Raw genomic sequence first — 25978 nt, forward strand, 5'->3', positions numbered from 1 at the left:
TCAGCCCACGTGGAGTACTTTCCAGTGATTGGCTTATACAAGGGAGGCTTCTGATTGGTTGCAAACCACTCTCTGTTTAAAAAAATGCTTGTGTGAATCCCAAGACGGCAGGACAGTCTCAAAAATCCACACACAAATGCTGTGAGGTTTAAAGCCTAGAGCTGTGGATGTGTGGGTCTTGTTCTGTGTGTGTGTGGATATTTTTGTGCACGTGTGGATTTTGTTGTGCACGTGTGGATATTTTTGTGCACGTGTGGATTTTTTTGTGCACGTGTGGATTTTTTTGTGCATGTGTGGATTTTTTTGTGCTTGCATGAATCAAGCCTGTGCTTGTGTGGATCTTGTCCTGTGTGTGTGTGGATTTATTTGTGCATTTGTGAATATCGAGACCCATCTGGCTCCACAGACCCATCACTAATGTGAATCACCTGTATTTTGACAAGCCACGCCCACGTGGTTAAAAAAAGCGTGCTGCGCCTTGTGAGGCAACCACACCCTCACCTGTCGGGTGTGTCCCCCGGGGGTGGAGCGCACCTCGTTTCGCCCACTGCGGAAGACACAAGCAGGAACTGGTGTTTCTAGTGCTGTGAAGTGGCCTGAAAGAAATCCTAACCTCGGGTGCTTTCCTCCACAAGCCCCCCCCCCCCCGCCCGCTGACAAAGGAAGGGGAGAAGAGACGTAGAAGTGGGGGGAGAAAAATGAAAGAAACAACAGCAGCAGAAGTGAGAGGGAGCACAGACAGACTCAGAAAGTCTGAGAAAGACCAGGTGGGTGAAAAAGAAGCAGAAGCGATGATGGCTGTGATGGGGCTGAAAGAAACGGAACTGGCGGAAGAAGTCCTCAGAGCAGCGTCATGCGTTGTTGCGCCTGGAAAGAACCGAAGCTTTAGTCTCCTTAGAACCTAAACTCGCAGGTAATGTGCAGTTTAATGGAAACCAGGGTCTGTGCAGCGGCATTACGGTACGTGAACTCCTGCAACAAGCCCGGTCAGCTCGCTAAACGCGGCCAACAAACTACAGGAAGTTGGCTAACTTAACGCAGAGGCTAATTAGATGAATAATGTCCCCGACCAGCAGAAGGTTAAACACTTGTCAACGCCATTTATCACGTTTTAGCAGTTTTTACAGCGCTCTGGCTGCGCTTCTACGCCGCGTTTTACGGCCGCGTTTGAGATCCGTGGTGCGTTCAAGTCAAGTCGGACACTAGAAAATGTATATTAATACAACCTCAAAACTATTAAATTAATATTTTTGGTCATCACTGCTCACTTCAAATTCATCCAACTGTCCCTGAATAACATTCTTGAGCATTTTAATGGTTTTATCAAATGATAATATCTGACCAAAACCCCTAATTCTCATCAGGCAACCTTTTGAAATGTGTCAACTTAAAAAAAAAAAAAAAACTGCTGTTATAGGAACATTTGTACACAGTCTTAAAATTGCCAATGTGTCCCCCCCCCCTAACAAAAACACACCCACAACAAAACGGCTAAGAAATTATTTATAGATCTCCTGTGCCAGTTTTATAAAGTACATTAAAAGCATGCTGAATAATATAAACAGCTAATTATTCATCTGTTTGGGTTGTTTCCATCACATGTAGACACAAGAATGGAATTGAGCTGACAAAACGGCTAAATATTTTGAAGAACAAGCAACTTTTCACAGCTTTTTTTTTAATTCTGAAGCAGCCAAGTTGCAAGGGATTAAACATGTATTCTATTTTAGTCAGAGTTTGGCTGCGATGCTCTCCCGTCTCAGTGGATTCTGTTTTGGATGGAGAATCTGACAGAAATGTGGGCAATGACTAATCTCTTTAAATTCCCATTTGTTTTGTTGATTTCTGTGCCCATTTACCAGCAGCCTGCACTGCATCTGAACTCAGACTGCATCTCTGACTGCAGAGACCCCCCCCCCCCCCCCCCCCACCCCGGCACACACATTTTTGTTACAAACCAACAGATCCGTTTATTGGATGCCTGCCATGGCGTGGTGTTTATTTTACTTGGATGTGGCTGTTTTGTAGGAAACATTGTTCAAACTTGAAAATCCTCTTGAAGTCAACAGCCATACTATAGTTTTTGTAACAGGATAATTCAATTGAAACGATCGCTACAGATTTTGATAATGAAAACTGGCCATTCCTGTCTGTCCTGGTCTTCTCTGTGTTTTTATTGTTTCCAAACTTTCCCAAAAACCTGGGAGCTCAAATGTTTTGCACGCAGTCGTACAGATTTACAGGTAAATGCGTGCCAACGCATTCATATAAACAAAAGTGGAACTGCATTGTTATCAAATTGTCCCATGTGTTGTCTCACCAGAGGCATGTGCAAGTTATGGCTTGGTGTTTTTTTTTTGTTTTTTTTTTCCTCCGAGGTTTGCCTTTTTTTTTTTTCTTGATCAACAGTATAGAAAAACAAATTTAGACCTGACTGTAACATGTCTTTCTGTACTTAATGCTCTATCTAAAGGGATTTGGACTGATTTCCCTAAAAGTCTGGGTAGTAGCTTTAATCTAAACTTCCTGGGGAGACGAATCTAAAACTAGGAACGACTCTTTGCACAGTCTAAGCAACTATTCCTGCCATTAACATATTTTATCTATTATTGTTTTGCCCTTAGCAGGTATTCTTTGCCAAGTTTTTTGCAGGGCTGTGTCTGTTCTCACTCATCTCTGATCAGACATAGGAACTAAAAGAAAAGTCATTAGATAAGACCATAGATGTAATGTGGTCTGCTAATTCATTCTCATGTTAAAGAATACTTTTTAAAATGGTGGCAAAGTCTAAAATCTACCCAAGTGGACACAGTATCTGCTGAGAAGCTTTTATTCTTCATCTAGCAGAACTCTGCATGAAGCCCTCTTGGAGATTGGCCATTTTTAGCGTGAAGTCATAATGTTACTAATAATCCTACACGTATGAAGCAAACGCTATACTTTGTTTCATCTGACTTAGAAATGAGATCTGAGAATGACACCACATCTGCATAGTTATAGCTGCAAGTTGGAAAACTCGTGATTTTACTTATTTTTGTGCTCATTGACGAGGCCAAATGTTTATTGGTACGAGTCAATAGCCACAAGTTCCTCTCTACTCTATGCATACACACGGCGAATGAATATGCTCAAAAATGGTGATTTAGATGTTTTTCTGCATCTCTGATTTGACGCGTAACAAAATCAAATAAGTGCTTTACTCCTGCAGCCTTCACAGCATCGTATATGTGCAACAGCCATATTGATCTTTTATGCTGGGGGTCGCCTGGTAACCTTCCACTCCGACTTCGGTTAAATTTCTCCAGTTTCCGAGGACAAACAGCAGGCAACAGTTGTGCACATTTGCAGTCTCCAGGTCTGCGGAGAGCCTGACCCCTGGGCTGCTTCCCTTCATTTTATTGTACAGTTCGTCTGACTCCATAAATGTAAAAATAAGATTCAATAGAGTGCTTTTAAATTTAAAACGGCTGCACTTTCTTTAGCTTGTAATCAAGAACGGGCTAAAAATTTCTGCTCTTTGGAGTCTTCGTTTACATTTTATTTAAATAAGTGGTTTAAAAAATTATGAAAAAAGACAATTATCAAAATGAAAAAAGAATAGATTTTTATTATGTTGGTTCTTTATTTATTTATTTATTTATTTATTATTATTATTATTTTTTTTATCTACATTAGTGGTGTCCAAAGTCCGGCCCTCCAACTGAATTTCAAGAGAGATTTGGCCGATCAGCGCTGGTGGCTTTTTGCAGATGGAAACTTTTTTTTATTTTCTATTAGGGTAAATTTATTAAAGACAAGCTAAACTCTTACAATTGTATGTCTAATTGAATGGTCAGTACAACATAAAACATTTGCTTTAATTTCATAGTAAATAGGATGACTTTTACTCAAATGCAGACTTTGGTGCATTAAAATCTGATTAGAATTAATTTAATAATAAAGTAGGCGAAACACAGTTTAATATCTTTTCTTAGAATGATCATATTTTGTTGGGCTGGGTTAGTATTTTTGGTTATGTTATTTATTTGTGTTCATATTTTGGCCCTTGAGCACTTTCGTTTTAACAATTTGGGTCCAATAGCTGAAAAGTTCGCACACTGCTGATCTAGATGGTGTAATGTACGAGGTGTACATGAACGCACCATGAGCTTATCGTGGTAAAATGGGCGGTCTGGCTGCTCTACCGTGTCTGTAACCATGTGGCGTGCATAACTAAATGGAGCGAACCCAGCATGTTCTGCATGTCAGCTCCTGTCACAAACATGTTAGGAATTGTTGCACAAATACCTGCAGACTGTGTTTTTAAAACCGGAGGCTTGTCAGAATTACGGATGCAGACGTTGCACCAAAGTGCTCATCTCTGTAGATGGTGGGAATATTTGTGTAAAAGTGCAAGTTTGGTCACCGAGACTGGTTTGTTATGATGTCAAAACATTGAAAATACTGATGCGTTATTGTGGCAGCTGCATGTCAAAGGAGGCATTCCTTTACTGCCGGTGGGGGGGGGGGGGGGGGTGAGTGATGCCAAAGTAGCAAAGGAGGAGGAAAGGAATCATTTTTAACAGCAGATACAATCTGTCAAAGCATCTGGAGTTTGTGACCTTCTGCAAGTTTCGAATGTTTCCCATTTACCTTACACCGGATGTGAATCAAGATGTTGGCACATTAGTTGATGGTATGGACCAAATGCATGCGTTTGAATCAGGTGCTGAAGCAGGTAGAACAAGCAGGGCAGCGAGGAAACTACCAGAGAGCAGCTAATATGGATGCCGCTTAACCAATTGAAGCATATTCACTCAAAGTTTAGTGGAAGGAAAAAGTGTGGTGGAAAGAGGATGCAAACGGAGACATGGGTATTAGAAGCAAAGCAAAGTCATCTGCTGGTCTTGGTCCTCTTTGTTTTGTCATAACCTGTTTTGTCATAACATCCATCCGGGATCGCTCCATTGGAGATGTAATTCAGAAGGAGGGGCCTTGTCAAATATACTTGCATATGATTGGATAATCCACTTATGCGTCATCTGTACTGACGTGCTACTTCATATAGCGCAATGGCGGTGTTCTTTTTTTAAAGAATTACCCGTATTTTTCAGACCATAAGGTGCATTAAACATTGTTACCATATCACTCTGCCTCTCCGCGGACAAACATACTACCTGAGCAGGAGAGCTATCCGTCTCTGTCGGGAGGACGACGTTTAAGAACAGTATCGCGGACTTTTGATCACAGCAAAATAATTTTATGTAGGTTAAATCCAGGCGATAAGCACTAAGTTCTCTCCTTTCTGCCACAGAAAGCGAGCCTGCTCCACGCACACAAACAGAGGCGAAACAGTTTAAATCGAACTCAAAACACAGAAACCATCCAGCTAAGATTTTAACTTTTCACACCTGTTACGTGCAAATATCCCCCGCTAACTTAGTAAACCCTTCAGGTTGACTTCTCATCCGCTGACATGATCCAGTCAGCGGGAAATCAGACTGTCTGGCTGAGTAATAACGCAGCTGCAGCGGACGTAACGCCACAGACTTCCCGGTCAGGCTCCAAGCAGAATTCAAACTGGCTCCTAATCCTGATGACCCGACTGCACAGAGCACGTCTGGAGATGGGCTTTCTCGCCTAAAATCATCATCTTACTGCACGCAACCCCGCCCCCTCAACAAGCTCAGAGAAAGCAGAGAAACTGAGTCGGTTGGGTGACCAAAGCCCCAGGAAAGTAAAGTGCGGGTAAATTAAATTAGTCGGGTAAATGTGTCTGGAAACGCTACCCACTGCAAAAAGGGAACTAAAAGTAAGCTAAATTATCTTAAAATTTGTATATGTTTCCTTGATCTGAGCAGCTAAATAAGATTTTTTTTTGCCAATGAAATGAAAATATCTACCCCCTAAAATAAGATAATTAGACCTCCTGCACTTGAAGTAAGATGGAGATGAATTGTTCTTATTTACCAATGGAATAAGATTTTTCTACTTAAAATGTCTGATTTACCAGCATAAATTAATGAAAAATACACTAATTTCAGGAGGATTTGACCTACTTTTACTTCCCTTTTTGCAGTGCGTGATCTGCAAAGCCCCAGGCTTTTGAGTGGCAATGGAGAAGGGGCTACTGTTACCGCTTGCTTCCTACCTGGGAGCTGCTATTGAATCCAGTCACTTCTCTGATACGTCACAGCTACTAAAAACCCCGCCCGCCAGTCCTGATTGGCTCGTCCATTTTATGTGGCGTTGAAATCCCTCCCAGTGGCAGCGAGTCCATGTATGTATGGAGCTCGGCGGAACTACATCCATCTGCCAAGAGTCAGATTAGTTTTGTCAGCCGTCTGTTAGAAAATATTTGAGCAATTCATACTTACATTTGCTGACGAGCTTAATGGAGACGTTGGTTTTATTTTCCAGTGAGATTTAATACCGACCCAAAACTACCAATACCTGCTCTAATTACCATGGTGTCACTGTACTTGACTGGCCAGCACTCTGGGCTTTCTTACCTCCTCAGCAGAGCCACAGGCTGGCGTTCAAACCCTCCTACCGGCTGCACAGGTTGTCTCGTGGGTTTCTAAGTCACTTGTTCTAGCTCCTGGAGGTGGAGCGTAAGTGACACATTTACAATTTTCCATTTTAGAAACTGGATGACTTATTCAAGTCAAAAAATAAAATAAAATCTGTGTTCGAATGCAGTTAAATATGATACGGTTTTTGAAAACGGATAAAAAGATTTTACTTCCAAAAACAAATGGCTGCAGTCACCAGCTCAAATCCACATTTCTTTGCTTTTTAAAGAGGGTCTAAATAAGTGTTTCCCTTATCATGGAGTTTAATTTCAAACATGTAAGAGGTTGGGGATGGCTGCTGCTGTAGATTTAAGTCTGCAGAGCCTTAGAAACAGCAGCTGAATCCGCAGCACACTGTCAAAAGTCACATTCAGGTGTCTGGGTCGAGCCAAAGTCTCCAGCTTATCGCCACAGATTTCTCAGAACCTGAGACGGCTTCTGTTCTCGGCAGCGTTTGCAAAAAACGTGCGATCAAAAAATAAAATAAAATAAAATGCACAAAAGGGTAAGAATGGCTCTGAGCTGGACGTGGTGAATGCATTTCTTCAGCTGACCTAAACTGTTGGAAATCTTTGCAGGCTTGGATCGCCAAGATCTTCAAGAAAAGGATTTGCACCACCTTCGTGGAGGATTCGTTCAGGTAACTCTCCTGCAGGACGACTGATTGTTGTTGTGTGGTTATCAGACATTCAGCCCCCCCCCTCCTGTTGTCAGTAATGGAGCACTGTGCCAGTGTGGAAGAGAGAGAGAGGCCCACTCCACTGTGGCTCTTGGAGACTATTTCGGCACGGCCATCGTGAACCGCTGGGACAGCGCCCAGCACTCGTCTGAATACCCAACCGACGCTTTTGGGGAGGTGCAGTTTGCAGGAGCCAGCAAGAGACACAGCTATGTAAGTGACTTGGTCTAATAAATCTTATCTGAAAAGGTAATAAACGTCTTAGTCCTACAATCTAACAGTTAATATCAAGAGAGCTTAAAGTAGTTGTCCTGACCCCTAACCTTGGGTTGCACTGAAGGAAGCAGAGAGTACGAGATCCTACTTATGGATTTATTCTGTTTCTACTCGTAAATGTTTCACATAATCAAAGCATTTTCATCATCAGACAAAGACGGCTTGATTAAATCCAAAGTTCTGCTTTTTTAAATTATTGTTTTATTCATTAAGGGAGAAAAGTTGAGAAAAGCTGGTTCCACCACTGCCTCCTGAACCTAATAGGTTGTTGTGCCGCCTTGGCAGCACCAACTCTTTACGTTGCTGTAAAGTACGGCTGCAAGTTGTCGATTAATTAATCTAAAGTTGATCGTATAGGTTGACTAACAATTAATTGATAAGCAGCGATTTTCTTAACAACTCCACTTTTTTTTCCGCCTTATTAAATGAAATCGCATGAAAACTGGGTTTGTATTATATCAGTTTTCTCACCACTTGTTAAAAATAGTTTACACTCACAGGCCTGTATGTATTAGAGCTGGACGATAATTCAATAACGAAATATATCGTCCGATAGGGGAAAAAACGGCCAATAAAAAGTTTAATAGAATAACTGTTTTCCTTCCTTTTGCATTCTAGCCACGTAGGTTAATATTACATCATTACAGCTTCCCAGCCAATCACAATCAGACCCAGGAACCAACCTCCGCCCCCTCAAAGAGTTTAAAGAGCACATATTGTTTTCTTTTTTTAAAACTTGCAGTTTTGGTAAAAAGTCGGTTGAATAAAGGGTTGAGTTTGACTTCAGTGTTTGTGTCTGCATCTAAAAATAAGTCGCTAAGCAACAGCATAAAATGGCCAGGGCTGCACTTAAAATATGCTTTTTGAAATTGTTTCTAATTATCGATATTGATGAATATTACTTCTAATTTATTGGTATTGCTTTTTTTTTATCTATGTCGTCCAACCCTGGTATGGATCTTCTGGTCATGTGTTTTTCAGCTAATTTCGTCAACTCTCATATTTGTGGTCCATTTCTTCTGAGACATCCATCGGATTTGTGTTTGTTTTGTTTGACTTGAACTAAAATCTCTCTCTGTGTCTCGTGGCGAGCCCAGTTCCTGCGCCTGTCATGTGACACCCAGCCGTCTCTGGTCTACAATTTGATGACGATCCACTGGCATCTTCCCGCGCCAAACCTGGTGGTTTCCATTGTGGGCGGAGAGGGCCGAGCGAAGGTGAAGACCTGGGTACGGGAGGTGCTGCGGCAGGGACTGGTGAAAGCTTCGCAGAGAGCAGGTGAGTGCATCCTGAAGCTACAATGTATACACATAATTTGGTTGCTCACTTTGCATATTTAAATTAATTTACTCCCTCTGCTCACATATATGATCAAAACTGACAGAAAAGCTAAGTATTGCTTTAGTTTTCCATCGTCTAGCTTTGAGCAGCGGCCAGCTAAAACATTCACACGTTCTCACATTACGACCCCAGACTTTCACATCATATATGTAGTGTGGATTAACAGTAAATTAACTTGTATTTCTTTGTGATTAAAAAGATAAATCACAAAAGAAAAAAGAAAACAAAAAGGGGAAAAAAATGCAATATTAACTAAATATGACCACTAGAGGGCTCTAAACCTAAGGTTATAGTAGCCGTCTCACAGAATAAAAAGGAAAGCAATAAAAGATGTATGTGTTTTATATCTATTATCAGGTAACAAGCCATGTTCAACAAAAACCTTAAATGATAAAAACGATCCTTAAAAACAAAATTTTAAACTCTAACCAGTAACAAATATGACGCACATTCAAGGTAAAAACGGCACAAATAAATTTTTTGTAAACAAATTAAAATAAAGTTTAGAAAGTAAATAAATTTAAAATACTTGTTCTAATCTTATTGAAATGAACAAGTATTTATAAGAAATGCAATAAATAAAATCCTTGAAAGAGAGAGAAATTTAGAAAAATCTAAACAAAATAAAAGTTTAAAATAATAATAACTTCACTGCAGCAAAATCACTTGATTTTTAAAATGTCCCTTCCATTTAATAGAAATTCTAATCTAATTATGGATCTAATTGGTTTTTAAGCAAATAATGGAAGTTGTAATGTTAGAGCAATGTTAATTGTGTGTAATTTGGGTCAATCAGCAGCTAATCAATGATTTTTATGGCAGGCAGTGAAGCAACATTGAATCAGTTCATGGTCCATTAGTCTCGGGGTCCCCTAGTGGACGTGGGCCCCTAAACGGCCGCGCCTCATAAATCTGTTTGCGTTCTGCTGCTGGTTAAGATTCATGGTCATTCCAAAAAAGTAAAAAAAAAAAAATTGACTTTTTCCGAAGTTTGAAGATGTTCTGCTTCCTATCAAGAAAGCTTTCTCAGTTCAAAAAAGTCTTTTTACTTTTTTGGAATGTTTGCGCTCTATTAAACACAAAAGTGATTTCTGAAAAAGTCCCTTTGAATTCTCCCTGCCCAGGAGCGTGGATCCTGACGACGGGACTGCGCGAAGGCATCGGTCGGTGTGTTGGCGTAGCGGTGAGAGATCACGCCACCGCCGCCTCCTCAGACTCCCTCAACAAGGTGGTGGCCGTGGGCATCGCCCCCTGGGGCTTAGTGCACCAGAAAGACCAGCTCATAAAAACTCAGGTTGTTGTCTTTTGATATTTACCTCAGATCTAAGTCCATTTTTTTTTTTTGGTAACAATTAACACACACACTGAGCTATATTATCCACTGGAGTGCTAATCACCGTCTGTTTGAACGACTCGCTTTGAAGCCACCAGCCGCCATATTGGTACTCCCTATTTCCCCCCAGTAACTAGGGAATATGTGCGCTACAGCATCGAATAACGATGATTTTCTCATGTTCAGGGGGGGCTTAAGACTTTTAAAATGTCAAATGCCATATAGTTTTATGTTATGTTCTAAAAATATCAAGTACTGAGAAAGTCATGTGCTGAAATATTTTGCATTTTATTCATTTAAATATATATGTTTAACATTTATAAATATATAAATAACAATGTACAAAAACATATATTTACATATGTGTATACATATATATACATATACACATACTTATATATATAGTGTATATAGTGTTAGTACATCCACTGACTGTAGAATTACCTGTGAAACGTTTTCACACAGCCAGAAAACTGCTTGTTGTTGCAAGCAAATCCTATGGGATTCTGTGAGAGTAGGGAGTAGCAAGATGGCGGCCAGTGACTTCAGTTTTTCGGCAAAATCAGCACTCCAGTGTATTATATAGCTCAGTGAACACACATTGCTGCATCAAGCTGTGCACATGGATGCAACATTATTGTAGTTTAGCTTTTATCCTTTCTTTTATTAGAGTTGTCCAGGTTATGGTTCACGTTAACTGTAAAAAAAAAAAAAACAAAGATTATCTGCGTCTCACTATATATCATTATAACAACTATTTATTTTCACTGTAGATTGAGTGGGTTGCGTTTTATTTAAAGGTCTAGTTGCAGGTTCCTCGTCTGAAATGACTTATCCTGCGTTCTTCCTTGAGCAGGGCAGCTTTCCTGCTAGGTACTTTGTTCAGAACCCGGTCCGGGATTCCTGCTGCTTGGACAAAAACTACCAGGCCTTCCTGCTGGTGGACGATGGCAGCGAGGGCCGCCCAGGAGGAGACACGGTCTTCAGAACCAAACTGGAGGACTACATCTCCCATCAGCGCACAGGAATATGGGGTCAGAAATGTAGATTTTATTTCATTTGCATGAACTGAATGAAAACTACAAATGTGTCCCGATAATCTCAGGGCTCACCTTTTTTTTTGGTGATCTGTCAGCAAAGCAAAGCGGTGCATGCTGGGATAGAAATATAAAATCTTTTTTGTGAAAAATAAACCTTTGTTTTTCCTAACAGGGAGCGGCACCATTAACATACCTGTTCTCTGCATGTTGATATCAGGAGACCCAAACAATCTAGAGGTACAGTTAAAGCGTTTGGTGATTTAAATATGTTTAAATGGTAACAGGCAAAATTTTGAGGCTGGTATGAAAAAAATGCTGTAAGCTAAGGCGGATTTCAAAATATGATTGCTTTTTTTTTTTAAATCAATTTACAAAGTGAGCAAACAAAGGAAAATCTAAGTCCAGTCAATATTTGGTGTTGCTGCACTTCGCCTTCAAACCAGCGTGGATGCTTATCAGGACTCTTGGAGGATGAGGGATTCTGTAGGATTACAGTCGTGTGTCTGATCAGCTGCTCTTCAATCGCACATGTAGGCTGAAACAAATTAATTACCTGAAACCGAAATTAAGAAATTGGAAGATGTTAAGAAGTGCCTTAAAACCCACTATTATTCTTTGGCTTTTATCACCAGTGAAACCTAGTTTTCATTATAAATTGGTTTTATTGTTTCTTTTAAGCGTTTTCAGGCCGTATCTTTTTATTTTATTTTTTGTTTAAAGGATGTGTTTTAGTTTGTAGCAGTGTACAGCACTTTGTTTCAGCTGTTGTCTCTTTTTAAGCGCTTCATAAATAAAGATGGTATGGTAAGTGGTCTTTGTGGAAGAGTTGCAGCCAAAAAGCTACACCTCTGATATGGAAACCAGGCCAAATTACTCAACTATGCATACAAGCAGGGTTGCAAAAAGAAATGGCGCAGGTTTTCTGTTGCCTCGTGAGACCATCCTGAACTCGCGAGCTTTCAAGGTTTCACTCGCAGATCAGTCTGGCTACTTTCCGTTGAAGAAAATTTGGAGCCGTTCACCAAACGAACGTCCAATCAGCGTTGGCTTTGAGGCGGGTTGAGGTGTGACGCAATGGGAAGCGCGACAGTTCAGTCTAAAGAACATGGCGGCTTCAGCCGATGAAACTAGCGTTAGCGTGGCTATCGAGCAAGTTTTATCGGAATTACAGAGTATTTCTTTGCTGAGCTAACGAGCCTTTACCTGCAGCAGCAAGAGTAGCTTGGCTTGTGGTTGTGTTTTCGTCGTCGCTCGTAACAGAGCGACGACGAATCTGATTGGTTTATTTGGCCCGTCTATCACCAACATAGGCCAATCAGCTAACCAGTATTTTCGCCCCTTCCCAAAATTACTTCAACGGAAGGTTTCCAGATGGATATGCGGAGCAAATCCATCTGGCGGAGTCAGGTTAGGTTTTCTGGACTGATGAGACAAATTTTGAAATCAGAAGGCAGTTTGTTAGCCAAAGGCCTGGAGAGCGGTGCGGTTATCTGCAGGCGATGGTGAAGCATGGTGGAGGTTCCTTGCCAGTTTGGATGCTGCAGATCTGCAAGCGGAGTTGGTTGAATGGATTAATGTCCTCTCAGAGTGAGAAATACAGGTAGATATTTACGCATCATTCAAACCCATCAGGGAGGCGTATGATTGGACCCACATTAATTTAGCAGCAGGACAACCACCCCCAAACAGATGACCTCAAGGTGTTTCAGGAGTATCTTCAGCGGGATTACATGAGGAGCATTCACAGAAGATGTAATGTTTGGAGGAACCTAATAGCCGAGTTCCTTCAAAAAACGTGTTCAAGTCTACCTGGAAGGATTGAAGGGTGGTCACACCAAATATTGATTTCATTTAGACCTCTCTTCTGTTCATTCGTTGCATTTTGTTAATGGATCTCTCTTTTTTCCCCTTTGGTTTACACGAGGTATTATGGATTTTATGATTTATTTATTTTTTCTCCAGAGAGTGGACCTTTCTCTGAAGAACTCCATGCCCTGGCTGGTGCTGGCCGGCTCCGGGGGCCTGGCGGACTTCCTGACGGACCTCCTGGAGAACGTGTCCTCCGCCCCAGTCTTCACGTCTGCCTCTGAAAGCGATGGCGAGCCCGGTCCCAGCGTGGACCTGAGGGAAAAAGTCGCAGAGCGAGTCAAGAAGCACTTCCCTGCAGAACCTGAGCCCGACAAACTTGTTGAGCGGGTACGTTTGGTTTACCTTCTTCTGTGCTGATGACAGAGGAGAAGATCCTTTCAGGTCGCTGCTACAAATGACCGCAATATTACGAGGAAACATTTAAAGTTGGAGCGTTTTCACAACCAGTTTCTTCACGTTTTTCATTTTGATAACTGTTTACTAAATGGTTGATTCATACTTTTCCTTAAATACAGTTTTATCTCTGTTTGATTAATACACCAAGCTGTTAGGATGCTGAACTCTCTCCCCCCTCCACCCGCAGCTACATAACATCCTGGACATTGGACCCACAGATGGCCGCTTTGCCTTGCGTTACTCCACCTGCACACTTGTGCACTTTGAAACTTGTTGTTTTTGTCCAGAAAACACAGCACTTCTGCTGCTCTTACATAATGACTCCTATTAATACTAAAAACAGAACTTTTGCACAAAATTTTTTTTTTTTGCACTAATATTTTATTGACTGTCCATGTACAATTTAAAAACCAAATTTTGCTGCTTTTATTTATTTCTTCACTGCATGTGCCCTCTTATTTACTTTTATCTGAATGTTATGTTGTCTGTATACTTAGTCTGGTAAATATGTCTTGTCTTCACCGTGGGATAGTGAGAAACGTAATTTCGATCTCTTTGTATGTCTGGAGCATATGAAGAAATTGACAATAAAGTTGATTGATTGATTGATTAATTTCTGGATATACAGACTTCAGAGTCCAGGGCAAGCCTTTTGTGTTGTTGTGATTTAGACTTTAAATCCTTTTGCTTGGTACTTTGTGACCTTAAGAGATTCCTGCAAACCCAGCAGTAGAAAAAAAATAGTTTGTTGATCTTCTCGGTCCTTGAGGTCAGGAAGCCCTGAGGTTACTTGCAAGTCTCTGGAGCCGAGGTGGTGTAACTTCTCCAGATGGTGTTCCTCAAGCCTTCAGATCTGTTTTTTTTGGGCCACCCAGCTGAACAACGGTGCTCTCGGATTGGCAGGTCCAGCTAAATATGGTTTGAACTTGAGTCCTTAAGGGGGAGTTCTGGACTAGGTTTTTTCCAGGACCTACCAGAGGAATGGGACCAAAGGTGGTTGGACTTCCGTTCCTATTTCTTCAAGGTGTCCGTCCCACCTCGTATCCAAGAACTTCTTCAGTTCTGATTGTGAATTTCGGGTTTTTGAATGATGGTTGAAATAGTCCAACTGTGTGTGTGTATGAAATAATAATTTGCTTTAATCCAAGTTTTTTTTATTAAGAACCAGGTTTATCATCACACGTTTTTCTTAAATTTCTTCTTCTGACGTCTGTCTCCAGGCTCTGAGCATCTACCAGAGCAGAGACCTGATTTCAATCCACCACGGAGAGCAGGAGAGCCCAACGGACTTCGACACGGTCCTCCTCAGAACGTTGGTTGGAGGTGAGTCAAACCTTCAAGCTTAAATGGATGTTTTTATGAGGTTAGACGTGGATGTTTGTATTTTTTCTCTTTTCTTACAGCGAGTAAACAGAGGTCGTCGGTCGAGGCCAGTCCGTACAACGAAGAGCTCAAGCTGGCTGTTGCATGGAACAGGGTTGACATTGCCAAGAGTGAACTTTTCAATGGAGACATTGAATGGAGGGTAAATGGAAAGAAATACAGACTTTATACAATTTTCTAGGTATTTTTTTCCCTTCGTTATGAAAAGCTTTTTTGACATTAAACTTGTAATTCCTTTCCTGACAAGAGTGTTGCTATTTTTTTATAGAGCAAAAAGGATCCGTTTGCAGGACAAATGAGTCGTAGAAATCCTCGTTTATCTTTGTTTTAGCCCTTGATGCCTTGTAGCAAAGCTTTTACGCCGTTCTTGTCGTCATCAAACAGTACGAAGACCTGGAGGAGTCCATGACGGACGTCCTGATCAACGATAAACCCCAGTTTGTGCAGCTTTTCACTGAGAACGGCCTGGACATCATGAAGTACATGACCTATGGCCGACTGGAACAGCTCTACCGCTCCGTTGAAGAGTCGACACTGTTATACCAGCTGCTTCAGCGCCGCCTAGCGGTAAGACTGGGAACTACAACAGTGGTGCCTGCAGCAGCTAGTGAGCCAAAATCGCCGTCTAAACTGACAGAGGAGAACCTTGAGAGTGGACTGATGGCAGACTTCACTATTTTTGAGGTGAGTTTTAACCTATCCACCTTTTTATTTATTTATCTTAAATCCTGGGGAAAAAAACACCAACTGATTAATCTTTTGTCATTTGTTCAATATTTTTAGATTTCAGGGGTGCTGGACTTATTATTGGGCGATATCTGCCAGCCGTTCTACCACGACGTTTTGGGCTTGGATGGTATCAGCTCTAGAAGGAGGGTTCTGAAGGTACTCTTGGTTTTTATTTGTCAGTAATCAGATGACTCATTTAGACTACAGGATCAAAAAAATGTGAATGAATAAAAGTAAACGGGTAAGTAAATCTCACCTGTTGTGGCCTTTTCAAATATTTCTGTTTCCTGTATCGCAGCGCGCGGGCAAACGGCTGCGCGATGATCGCTCGTATGTGACGAAACGGTGCCCAGAACCCTGGGCTCCGCTCTTCATCTGGGCCGTTCTGCAGAACCGCAGCGAGATGGCCACTTTCTTCTGGGAGATGGTAAAATCTTCACAACACAGAGCAAGAACAAAGCCTTTTCTTGTAACACATGAGGAAAAATAGTAGCTTGTACGCTGTAGTGGTGCATGCATCAAGGTCGGCACAAGCAGTCGGACAGAAATGAACCCGACAGAAGTGACGGATTACACCATCCTATGATTTATTGCTCCTTGTTAGGTATTTATTATAGCTTGTTGCTTTTAGATCCGATCAGCATCAGCAGTATACTGCATCCGTTATTCTTTCTGGGGTCAGATTACATAAAAAGACAGATTACATTTACAAAAAAATCATATTAAAGACCAAAATAACTTTCTGTTTTCTCCACAGACATACAGACACAGTTTTAAAATAGAGAAACGTTTTAGATTTCTCTTAAATTAAAAAATAATTCTATACCTTCATATAATATGTAGGCTTTTCTGTCTTATAGTATGGTAGTATAAAAGGTGAGTAGCTAGTGCAGCTATCTAGACCGGTAAATGATACAACTAATGCAAAAGTGGCCTCGAAACAATGCAAAATCAGGATCTGCACAGTGCAGGTTTGAGTATGTTCTCCTTTTCTCGCCATTGTTAAGAGTTCTGCATATAGCGACCCATGACCGAATAATTGTAGCTCATAATTATTGGAAGCTTTTGTCTTATTCAGTCCATGTTATGATCATGGCTATATTTCATCGCTTCGAAATGTGTTTGGAAACAGAAAAAAATAATCCGACTCCATCGTTTCTATGAGCACGAAAGCAGTTAAGCTGATCACGACGTGTGTTTCCATTAACTAGGCTTTATTCTGAATAAAAGCAATTTGACACGTGAACACAGGTATGGTTGTTTTTGACACTTTCATATTTTTAAGAGTTTAACCCAGCTAACAGCTTGCACTGTTGCCTTGAAGCAAGAAGGTCCTCGGTTCAAACCCCAGCCTAGGGTCTTTCTGTCTGGAAGTTTGCATGCGGCTTCCTCCCACAGTCCAGAAACATGACTGTTTGGTTATTTGGTCTCTCTAAATCGCCCTTAGGTTTGAGCATGGTTGGTTGTTTCTGTGTGTCTGTGTTGGACTGGTGATCTGTCAAGGATGGACCCTCATAGACGCCTGTGGCGGCTCTACACCAAATTTTGCAGGGGGGGGGGGGCAGTGTTTTCTCATGGGGGGCACAGAACCAGAGGTGGGGAAGCCATGTTTCAGGTTTCAGACCCCTGATCAAGCAGATGGAAAACTATGATCATAACTCATTATGATTGAAGCCAAAACAGCAACGCCTCAATTTAGACATCTTTGTTAAAGTAAAACCGTGAAGGGGAAAAATGAAGTTGGCCCGAGGTACCAATCAGTTACAGTTTCTGTGGCAGCGCATATAGACTTTAGACTTTAGACTTAGAGACTTTAGACAGCTTCATTTATCATTTTGTATGCACAAAGTGCGTACAGAACAAAATTTCATTTGCATACAGCTTAGAAAAATCACGGTAAATTGCACTAATTCTCAGGATAAAGATGCAGCAGCGATTCATGTAAACAATTGAAATGTAAAACAATGTAAACAATGCAGGGGAAATAGACAGTGTGCTATTCACGTATCCAGGAGAGTAGTATTAAAACCGTGTAATATACGAATGTGGTACAGAGTCCATTTTGGGCTTCAGCAGTTCAACAGTCTGAAGCATATGTGTAAATGTGCAGTTATGCGAGTATGGTGCAGAAATACAGTCATAGGAAACTGATTTAGTATTATGTCTTCAGTATGGGGGCCTTAGCAGGGCCCAGCACCAGATCTATCGGCTGTTATCTGGGCCCATTCAAGACAGATTACAACCGCTGTGTAAATGAAGATGCAGCTACAGAATGTATTAAACCTAAACAACCAGCAGAGGGTGCTGTAGGCTGTTAAATTTGACTTTTGGAGGCGATTAAGGAAACTGAAATAATGTATAATGACAGTCAATTCTGTTTCTTCATCTGTGAGGGTACTTTTCTGTTTAAAAGAATAAAATGAAACCTAGAATTTGGTGCCATTTATTTTTATCTGGGTTTTGTGCCGTACCTATTCAAAACTCTGACCCAAACATCTTAAATGCAATTTAGGTGTATCATTTTGCCCCCAATACATTCTAAATTTTACACAACCTCCTTTCCCTTTTAAATATTTTTCTTCAATCTTTTAGCTTTGCGCATTTTATATTGTTGCAATAAATCTGTAAGTCAAATTAGGATAGTGACAAATAAGCTTTTTAACGGAGAACCGATGTGATAAAGTTTAAGGAAAATATTTATGATAAACGTTACTGGTGATGCTGAGAAAGTAGCCGAGTTCAGTGAAGTTTCTTAGGTTTTCCATTTTAAAGTTACATCTGAGTCCCGCGCTTATGAACACCTGGAAAAATGGTTTTGCATAATCATTTTTAAGCCTTTACCTCTCCGTGTTTGTCAGACAGAAGAGTCGGTGCTGACCGCTTTAAGTGGCTGTAAGATCCTGAGAGAAATGTCCAAGCTGGAGGTGGAAACTGAAATCCAACTCTCCATGAAAGAGCTGGCCCAGACGTTTGAGTCCCAGGCAAATGGTGAGATTGTTACTTAAACCTTTTAGTGTTTAAACACCATTAAAACATGTCTTGAGATAAAATTTTGTTTTGCCAGATTCATGAACAAACTGTGACATAAATTCTTTTTTTTTTTTTTTTTTTTGTTTTGTTTTATTTTTGGCTCAAAATGATAATAGCAGTGATGTCCTGATAAAGATTTTTGTTTTTGAAAGCGATAAGTCAGTTAATCTTATATATTTGTGTATATAATCCCTTTCAGGCATATATGCATGCATATGAAGCAGTAAAATAAAATTACATTTCATTAGTATTACATGGTCCAGGGTTTCTATATGCATTTGATTGTGGCGCACCACCACACCAAAATAAAAGCCACCAAACCTTCAGAATGAATTCAAAGATATGTCAAAACGATGTAAAACATATGATATATCTTAGCTACTGTATATTTGCACATTTATTCTGATCATAATCGGAGTTTAAAATGAAGTTCAATATCATGAAATGTTAAAATTGACATTATTTTTGAAAAACAAACTTCTTGAGCTCCTGTCTGTCTGGCTGTGAAGCTGCTGTGCTGCTACTCGTAGTGAAGGAAAACTAGAGACTACAGTCCAGTGTTGCCAATTTAGTGAATTTGTCGTTATATTTTCAGACACGTCTAGCAACTTTTTTTCCAAAAAGCGACTAGAAACAAGTCTAGTGACTAATCTGTGTTGTTGGTGATTTAGCAACGTCTCATGAAAGCAGCAGTCTGGCTACCATTACTTTTTCATGACAGTAATTAGAGATATTCCCTCAGTCCGGTCTCACAGGCTCAGGCTGCTGCCTCCTCCTGGCAGCTCTGCATGCTGTCAGAGCAGAGAGGAGACCTGCTCTGTTTTCACATCGCCTAATGCATAACCTAAAGCTGCTCATGATTCTATACTGGATTACAAAACTGGATTAGAATATAATACATTTAGTTTTAATGTAGTTTCTTTTTCCCCCCTATGAACCTGCTGGAGTAATTACCTTATCACCACACACCTTGAATCACTTATTCACCTCGTTCAATGTGTCGGCCTCTGTTTTTGGTAATAATAGATGTACATAGTCTGGATTCAAGCAACGTATATAAATTTATATATTATTTCATAAAGTAATGTTAACATATGTTGCATTTCAAAGAGGTTTTAATGACAGTGACTACTCCCCCTCCTCACCCACCACAGCTCAAAAAATCCTAAAGGATATTAATATATTGTTTGTGGCTTACTTAAATCTGGATTTTACTGCCTCTGCTTTTTCTTGGTAACACAAATTGTGTCGCAATTGGACCTTCTGCAGGACAGGCTAAATATTTTGCACCACAATAAATTTAAATGGGTCAAGAAAGCCTAAATAATGTGACAGTGAGTTGCATATGAGTATCTAATATGTCTAACTTGCACACATGGCTATAATGTTCAATTATATCTCATCTACTTCCTGCTGACGATGTTTTGATGTGGAGCAGTTTAAAAGCTAGGCTACACTAGCACATTCACTTTGTTTACCGACCTGTTGATAATGTCAGCTTCTAACATGATTCAAAGTGGTGTCAGTAAATCAGTTATGGGCAAAACTTACAGAAAGTTGTTTTCCTGTCTTATAAACGTTGAGCAGTGAAATGTTCAACAGTTGGAGCGAGTGAAATGAAATGGTTAGAGTTTCTTCTCTGGGTGGTGCAGCAGCCCGCTTTCATTAACATTACAGCAGAGAGTGAAAAACACTTATATTGGTAATAAAAACCCAGATTTGTTTCATCAACACAATGTGCATGCTCTATAATACAGTTTTACAGGCTTTGGTTATTTAAAAATGCAGTGAACAGACCTGAGTATGAAGCAGTTGTGGTTTGTAAGGACTATCTTTTATCTGTTTTAAAGGTAACCACCTAAACAAACTCTTCTCCTTTCTCTTTTAAGGCGTCTACAGCACTTGTTATCGCAACGATGAAAGTCGCTCCTTCACTCTGCTGATTAGGAAGTCTAATGTTTGGGGAGGCACCACCTGCTTACAAATGGGCATGGGCGCTGATGCACGCCTTTTCTTCAGCCACGACGGAGTGCAGGTTAGCCTAAAGCGTCTCCTTTAGATTTAAAGAGACAGAACCAAAAACAAGTTGCTGTCAGATGCAACTCAGAACAAAACACCAAAGCGTTGCAGTTCCACTTTATATAAACCACAGCTGAATGATTAAATACGAAAAGTAAGGATTTAAAAGCATTATGTGTCTGTTTTTGGTGTTTCCGTGTAAAGTTTGTGACTCCTTCGCCATCTACTGGTGGGACAACCACTGTTTTTATCACAGCAGAGGCCGTTGAGAGATAAAATATTTAATAATATATATTGGATTGGAATTTGTCAGTTGTTTCACAACCCTGAAATAATCCACTGTACTGATTAACATCTTGTAAAATGAAAGACGCTTAGCACAGCCTGTTTTCTGTCTCCCAGTCTCTCTTGTCTAAGATCTGGTGGGGTGACATGAAGAGAGACACGGCGTTGTGGAAGCTCCTGCTGACGTTTTTCTGCCCTTTCCTCTGCTACTCAAACCTAATTTCTTTCAGGTAAAAATCTGCAGGATCGGAGCTGACATTAGCTTTCTAAATCTGTTAGACTCATTGTAACCGTGATTTACGTGTAACATTTACAACCCAGGGAATCGGATCAACAAGAGGAGGAGGAAAGGGACGGAGAAGAAGAGCTTAGTGGCCGGGAAGCGAATCATCATTACGGGACAACCGTCTTCTCCTACTCTGAACTCAAGCAGATGTAATCCTTAAAGATACTTTTAATACTTTTATCCTCAGCTTTCCTCTGTGTTTGGGGCATTTATACGTAGCCCTACAGAAATGGGATCATTTTCACATTTAGGCACTTTATAACCACAAAGGCCAACACAGAGTAGTGCAAAGATTGAAAGTGAAAGTTTTTTTTTTTTTTCCCCAAATAGACGTTTGGGATGGATACGTTTTCACCTCCCTTCATGCTGATACCCTTGTATAAAACCCAACCGCCTTTAGGTATCACCTACTTTATACACAAACCTGACTCTGTATAAATCCAGAACACCAGAGAACAAACATAAATACCAAGAATCACAGCAGATGGGTCAGGGAGGGAGGTTGTGGAGAAATTTAAAGCACAGTTAGGTTCTTAAACTGCCCAAAATTGGAAACATCTCTTGGAGTTTAGTTTAACCAGTGGAAAATGTATATAGCACAGCTGCAGGGCCTTGGTAACTCTGGAGGAGCTGCAGAGATCCAGAGCACAAAGCTGAACTTCATGCACTTTGAATTGTTTAAAAATAACAAAATATTAAGGTTATCTGGCCAGATGAGATCAAAAGGGAACTTTTGTGGCATTATGCTAAACACCATGCGGTGGATAATGAACACCCTGAACACATCCTGACCACCAGGTGACGTAAAGGTGGCACCATCTGGATGCAGGGATGTATTTCTTCAGCATGGATAGGGAAGCAGATTAGAGCGGCCCTGGAACAGGCAGAGCTACAATGAAACGGCCTAATCAAAGTCCAGACCTGAACAGATTTGAGAATTTTTAAGCAAAACTTAAAAACTGATGCGGCACAAGCTTTGCAATCCAATCTCAGCGAAATAAAGTTGTTTTTAAGGAAAGTGCTGAAATCTCAGCCTCAAGACTTGGAAAGCTGGTAGAGACGGTCACTGAAGGACATGCAGCCGTGATGCTGCTGCAGAGATCAGAGTCCAGGGGCGGAATGAAAGCGCTTTTTCATTGCTTTGATCTGCAAAACGCTTGAAAACCTTGCATGATTCTTCTTCTGCTTCACCATTGCATCCTGCTGTGTGCAGAAATCTATAGAAGTTTGTGGTTGTGGGTAAGAGTGTCTTTGGAGCTCATTGTAAACAATCGGTTGCACTGATATCTTTTCTTTCTTTTTACCACATCTTTAAATCTCATTTATTGAAATCTTTTGTACCGCATCTTTAAATAATCTCATTTATTGAAATCCCTTGTTGTTTTAGGGAAGCTGATGGACAGCCCTCCTCTCCCAGGAGTCCCAGCATCAGAGGTGAGACCTTTTTAAAGAAGTCAACACTAATTAAAATCCAAAAATCGTCAATGTTCATGTTCAGCATCTGTTTGTTTTTCACCCCAGACGTCCCTGAACAGTACATACCGCCGCCACCGCGTCCGTTCATTTTGTCTCGCTGGCGTCAGTTCTGGTGTGCTCCCATCACGTCGTTTTTGGGGAACGTCTTGATGTACTTCCTCTTCCTCGTCCTTTATGCGTATGTGCTGCTGCTGGACTTCACTCGGCCGCCCGCTGGTCCGGCCATATCCGAGTACGTGCTCTACTTCTGGGTTTTCACCATGGTGTGTGAGGAGATAAGAGAGGTGAGCAACATGTGAATTGGTGCACTTTCTCTTTAAAAAAGGATCTAAACCGATTTATTTACTGTCATCGATCAGAAAAACGCAGCCAGTGTGTGACCTCGCTCTCCGAAAGACATCTAGTTGCGTGTCCTTTGAACCTTTTTCCAGTGATGTGATGATATGTCGTTTTACTCCTTCAGACCTTCTTTATAGGGGTGGTTACTTGGCGTCAAACGTTCAGAGTCTACATTCAGGATGTGTGGAATAGATTTGACCTCCTCGCTATAACGCTATTCATCTTGGGCACGATCGGCAGGTATGAACATCAAATTTCTCACCGCTAGACTAGAAGTTATGTTATTAAAAAAACAAAAAAAAAAACAACTCGCTGTTTAGCATGTAATGTGCAGGAAACGTGACATGAGCAGAGAACCTAAACTAGGAGAGGAAGCTCTCCCTTAGGGACACTTTCCATCACTGCTGGTCTCCTGGTCCAGCAGTGATGGAAAACCACTTTGGGCGGAAATATGTGGTCCATCTTGTCTCTGTCAATTATTGTTTTTATGAAAACCTGCCTGGTGAGCTGTGATATTACAGAACGATAGATTAAATTAGTTCATTCTGCTTGTGGGATAGTTGTTTTGAGGTTTTTGTTTTTTGAAAACCACAAAATTGAAGGTGAATTATGGTTAAGGAGTGGAAAAACTGACTTTTTGTGAATGGTCTTTTTTAATCACGAGCAGTGTTAATCATCTTTTATTTTTAATTTCAGTAAACTTCTCCAACTACAGCTGAAAGTGCAATACTTTCCATAATATTTTATTTTAATGCATTAACTGAAGTTGTCCCACTGATTTTTAATGTTCAGTTTGAGTTTTTTTTTTTTTTTGAGTTTGAGTTCAGTGTGGCAGCAATGCAGTCACATAAAATGTAAGTGTTATTTTGGAGGTTGACCACTAGGTGGTGCTATTACTGCAGGGATTTTTGCATTAACATCTTATTGCATTAGGCTGTTTTCGTGGACACACGAGCTTGGAAGGGACATCCTGTGTGTGAGCTTCATGGTCTTCACGCTTCGTCTCATCCACATTTTTGCTATCCACAAAGAGCTGGGTCCAAAAATTATCATTGTTGGCAAAATGGTGAGAAACGTTTCCAAATGCAACATATTGGCTCTGTACAAATTTTTTTTAACTTAGTGCAACAACTACAAAATACCTTTTATTTTATTTTCAGGTGAAGGATGTCTTCTTTTTCCTGTTCTTCCTGGGAGTGTGGATCATGGCGTATGGAGTAGCAAATCAGGCGTTGCTTTACTCCTATGATCCAGCTTTAGATCGTGTCTTTCGCAGAGTTTTCTACAGGCCTTACCTGCACATCTATGGACAGATTCCTGTGGAGGAGGTTGATGGTAAGATCGTTTCTTCTCTGGTTTTTATGTTTTGAAGTTTGACTTAGAGATCTTCCAAGTCACAATAGATCAATTTTCCATCCGTCTATTATTATTTAGTCAGTCTTTACCTAAATAACTGCAGTAAGTTCTTGACTTGAATGAAAAATAAGTGTCTTTAATCCCCTGATGGTGTTTTCCTGTTTCAGTTAAGAAGAACTGGGATGTTCAATGCACCAACAACCGGACCTTGATTGAAGAAGGTGCGGAGCCGTGCCGATCTTCATTCAGCAACTGGCTAGTGGTCACTCTGCTGATCATTTATCTCCTGGTTACCAACATCCTGCTCATCAACCTTCTCATCGCCATGTTTAGGTTGGTAGGTCGGTAACAGAAAACCAGATTCTGCCATTTTGTATTCTGTGTTTATGCTAATCTTATGTCCACACAGCAACACGTTCAATGAGGTGCAAGCTAACAGCGAGTCCTACTGGAAGTTTCAGCGCTACAGCCTGATTGTCCAGTATCACTCCAAGCCGTCACTGGCGCCGCCGTTTATCATCCTCTCCCACATCAATCTCTTCATCAAGAGGAAGATCCGCAAAGTTGCTTCAATCAAGGTTCAGCACTTTGGTCAGTATTTTGGATAAGATTCCATATGTGGAAAAAGTCCAGTCTTCAATGCTAAATATTCAACGTGCTAGCTTTCTTTACTGGACCAGTGGCTACTGACGTCATCACGTTGTTGTGCGTGCAGTGCTGTGTTCATGTTCGGCATGGAAAATCGGCCACTTTTCCACTCCCTCAGTGTTACAGTGATGTGTTTAGGTACCGAAGCATGGTACCTTTTTGATTTTACGTGACTCGGTACCTGGTCGTACTGACGGGATTCTGTCAGTGCCTATAAAAGTACAGAGTTCAGTACCCTTCCCTACTCTTTTCTGAGCTAGAATGTCATTGAAGTGTAGCGTGTAAAATCAAGCATCTCAGTAGCTCTGGCACCAGACTGTGTAGTGATGCTTTAATGCAGTTCTTACTGATTTGATTTAAAAAGTTGGCTTTTTGCTTGCTTCTGTTCCAGCCACCTTTCAGAAAGGTTCACCTTTGCGTTTACATTATCGTCTGCCCTTTTATGCATTTCTTTAGTTTTGGAGTTGAGTAGGAAGGAAACCAACAGATTAATGACGTGGGAAACTATCCAGAAGGAAGACTTTCTGTCTGCCCAAAACAAAATCCAGAAAAGCACCGACTCGGAGAGACTGAAACGGATGTCTGTCAAGTGAGTCCTCATCATCTTTACAATTAAACTGGTGACTATGTTCCAGATGCTGTGTTCTTATATGTATTATCTGAATTTTCCCCCAGGATGGATGGTGTTGTTAAACATTTGACTGAAAACAGAGACGTTGAGCAGAGACTTCAGGCTCTTGAGAATGAGGTGAAAATAAACCATGGACCTAATAAAGCCTGGACCTTAACTACTCTTGGTCGTCTTGAGATAAAAATTAAAAATAAAACGGGAGACAGAAAAACAAAACAATCTAACATGATGAGAATGCATCACTGCATCATAATGGCCAAAATCAACAAACCTGTCATTTAAGAAATTCTGTCGGCTAACAGAGACAT

General features: G+C 40.7%; 1 protein-coding gene across 1 annotated transcript in view; it reads left to right on the top strand.

Annotated features, from left to right (window-relative positions):
- Nucleotides 1-516: 516 nt before the first annotated feature.
- Nucleotides 517-25978, top strand: part of LOC105926621 (transient receptor potential cation channel subfamily M member 4) — a 28302-nt gene continuing 2840 nt past the window's right edge. Inside the window, exons 1-26 of the mRNA XM_036141735.1 lie at nucleotides 517-767; nucleotides 7133-7194; nucleotides 7269-7446; nucleotides 8607-8787; nucleotides 9975-10144; nucleotides 11040-11217; nucleotides 11396-11460; nucleotides 13186-13419; nucleotides 14709-14811; nucleotides 14892-15013; nucleotides 15256-15555; nucleotides 15655-15756; nucleotides 15899-16027; nucleotides 18459-18588; nucleotides 20520-20665; nucleotides 21052-21164; nucleotides 21256-21369; nucleotides 22608-22654; nucleotides 22742-22980; nucleotides 23160-23275; nucleotides 23969-24101; nucleotides 24196-24370; nucleotides 24559-24724; nucleotides 24801-24982; nucleotides 25496-25628; nucleotides 25715-25787. Coding sequence (XP_035997628.1) covers nucleotides 699-767; nucleotides 7133-7194; nucleotides 7269-7446; nucleotides 8607-8787; nucleotides 9975-10144; nucleotides 11040-11217; nucleotides 11396-11460; nucleotides 13186-13419; nucleotides 14709-14811; nucleotides 14892-15013; nucleotides 15256-15555; nucleotides 15655-15756; nucleotides 15899-16027; nucleotides 18459-18588; nucleotides 20520-20665; nucleotides 21052-21164; nucleotides 21256-21369; nucleotides 22608-22654; nucleotides 22742-22980; nucleotides 23160-23275; nucleotides 23969-24101; nucleotides 24196-24370; nucleotides 24559-24724; nucleotides 24801-24982; nucleotides 25496-25628; nucleotides 25715-25787 — 3660 coding nt within the window. The 5' untranslated portion in view covers nucleotides 517-698. The remainder of the gene's footprint in view (nucleotides 768-7132; nucleotides 7195-7268; nucleotides 7447-8606; nucleotides 8788-9974; nucleotides 10145-11039; nucleotides 11218-11395; nucleotides 11461-13185; nucleotides 13420-14708; nucleotides 14812-14891; nucleotides 15014-15255; nucleotides 15556-15654; nucleotides 15757-15898; nucleotides 16028-18458; nucleotides 18589-20519; nucleotides 20666-21051; nucleotides 21165-21255; nucleotides 21370-22607; nucleotides 22655-22741; nucleotides 22981-23159; nucleotides 23276-23968; nucleotides 24102-24195; nucleotides 24371-24558; nucleotides 24725-24800; nucleotides 24983-25495; nucleotides 25629-25714; nucleotides 25788-25978) is intronic.

The sequence above is a fragment of the Fundulus heteroclitus genome, chromosome 10 (assembly GCF_011125445.2).
Source record: "Fundulus heteroclitus isolate FHET01 chromosome 10, MU-UCD_Fhet_4.1, whole genome shotgun sequence".
NCBI classification, from domain to species: domain Eukaryota; kingdom Metazoa; phylum Chordata; class Actinopteri; order Cyprinodontiformes; family Fundulidae; genus Fundulus; species Fundulus heteroclitus.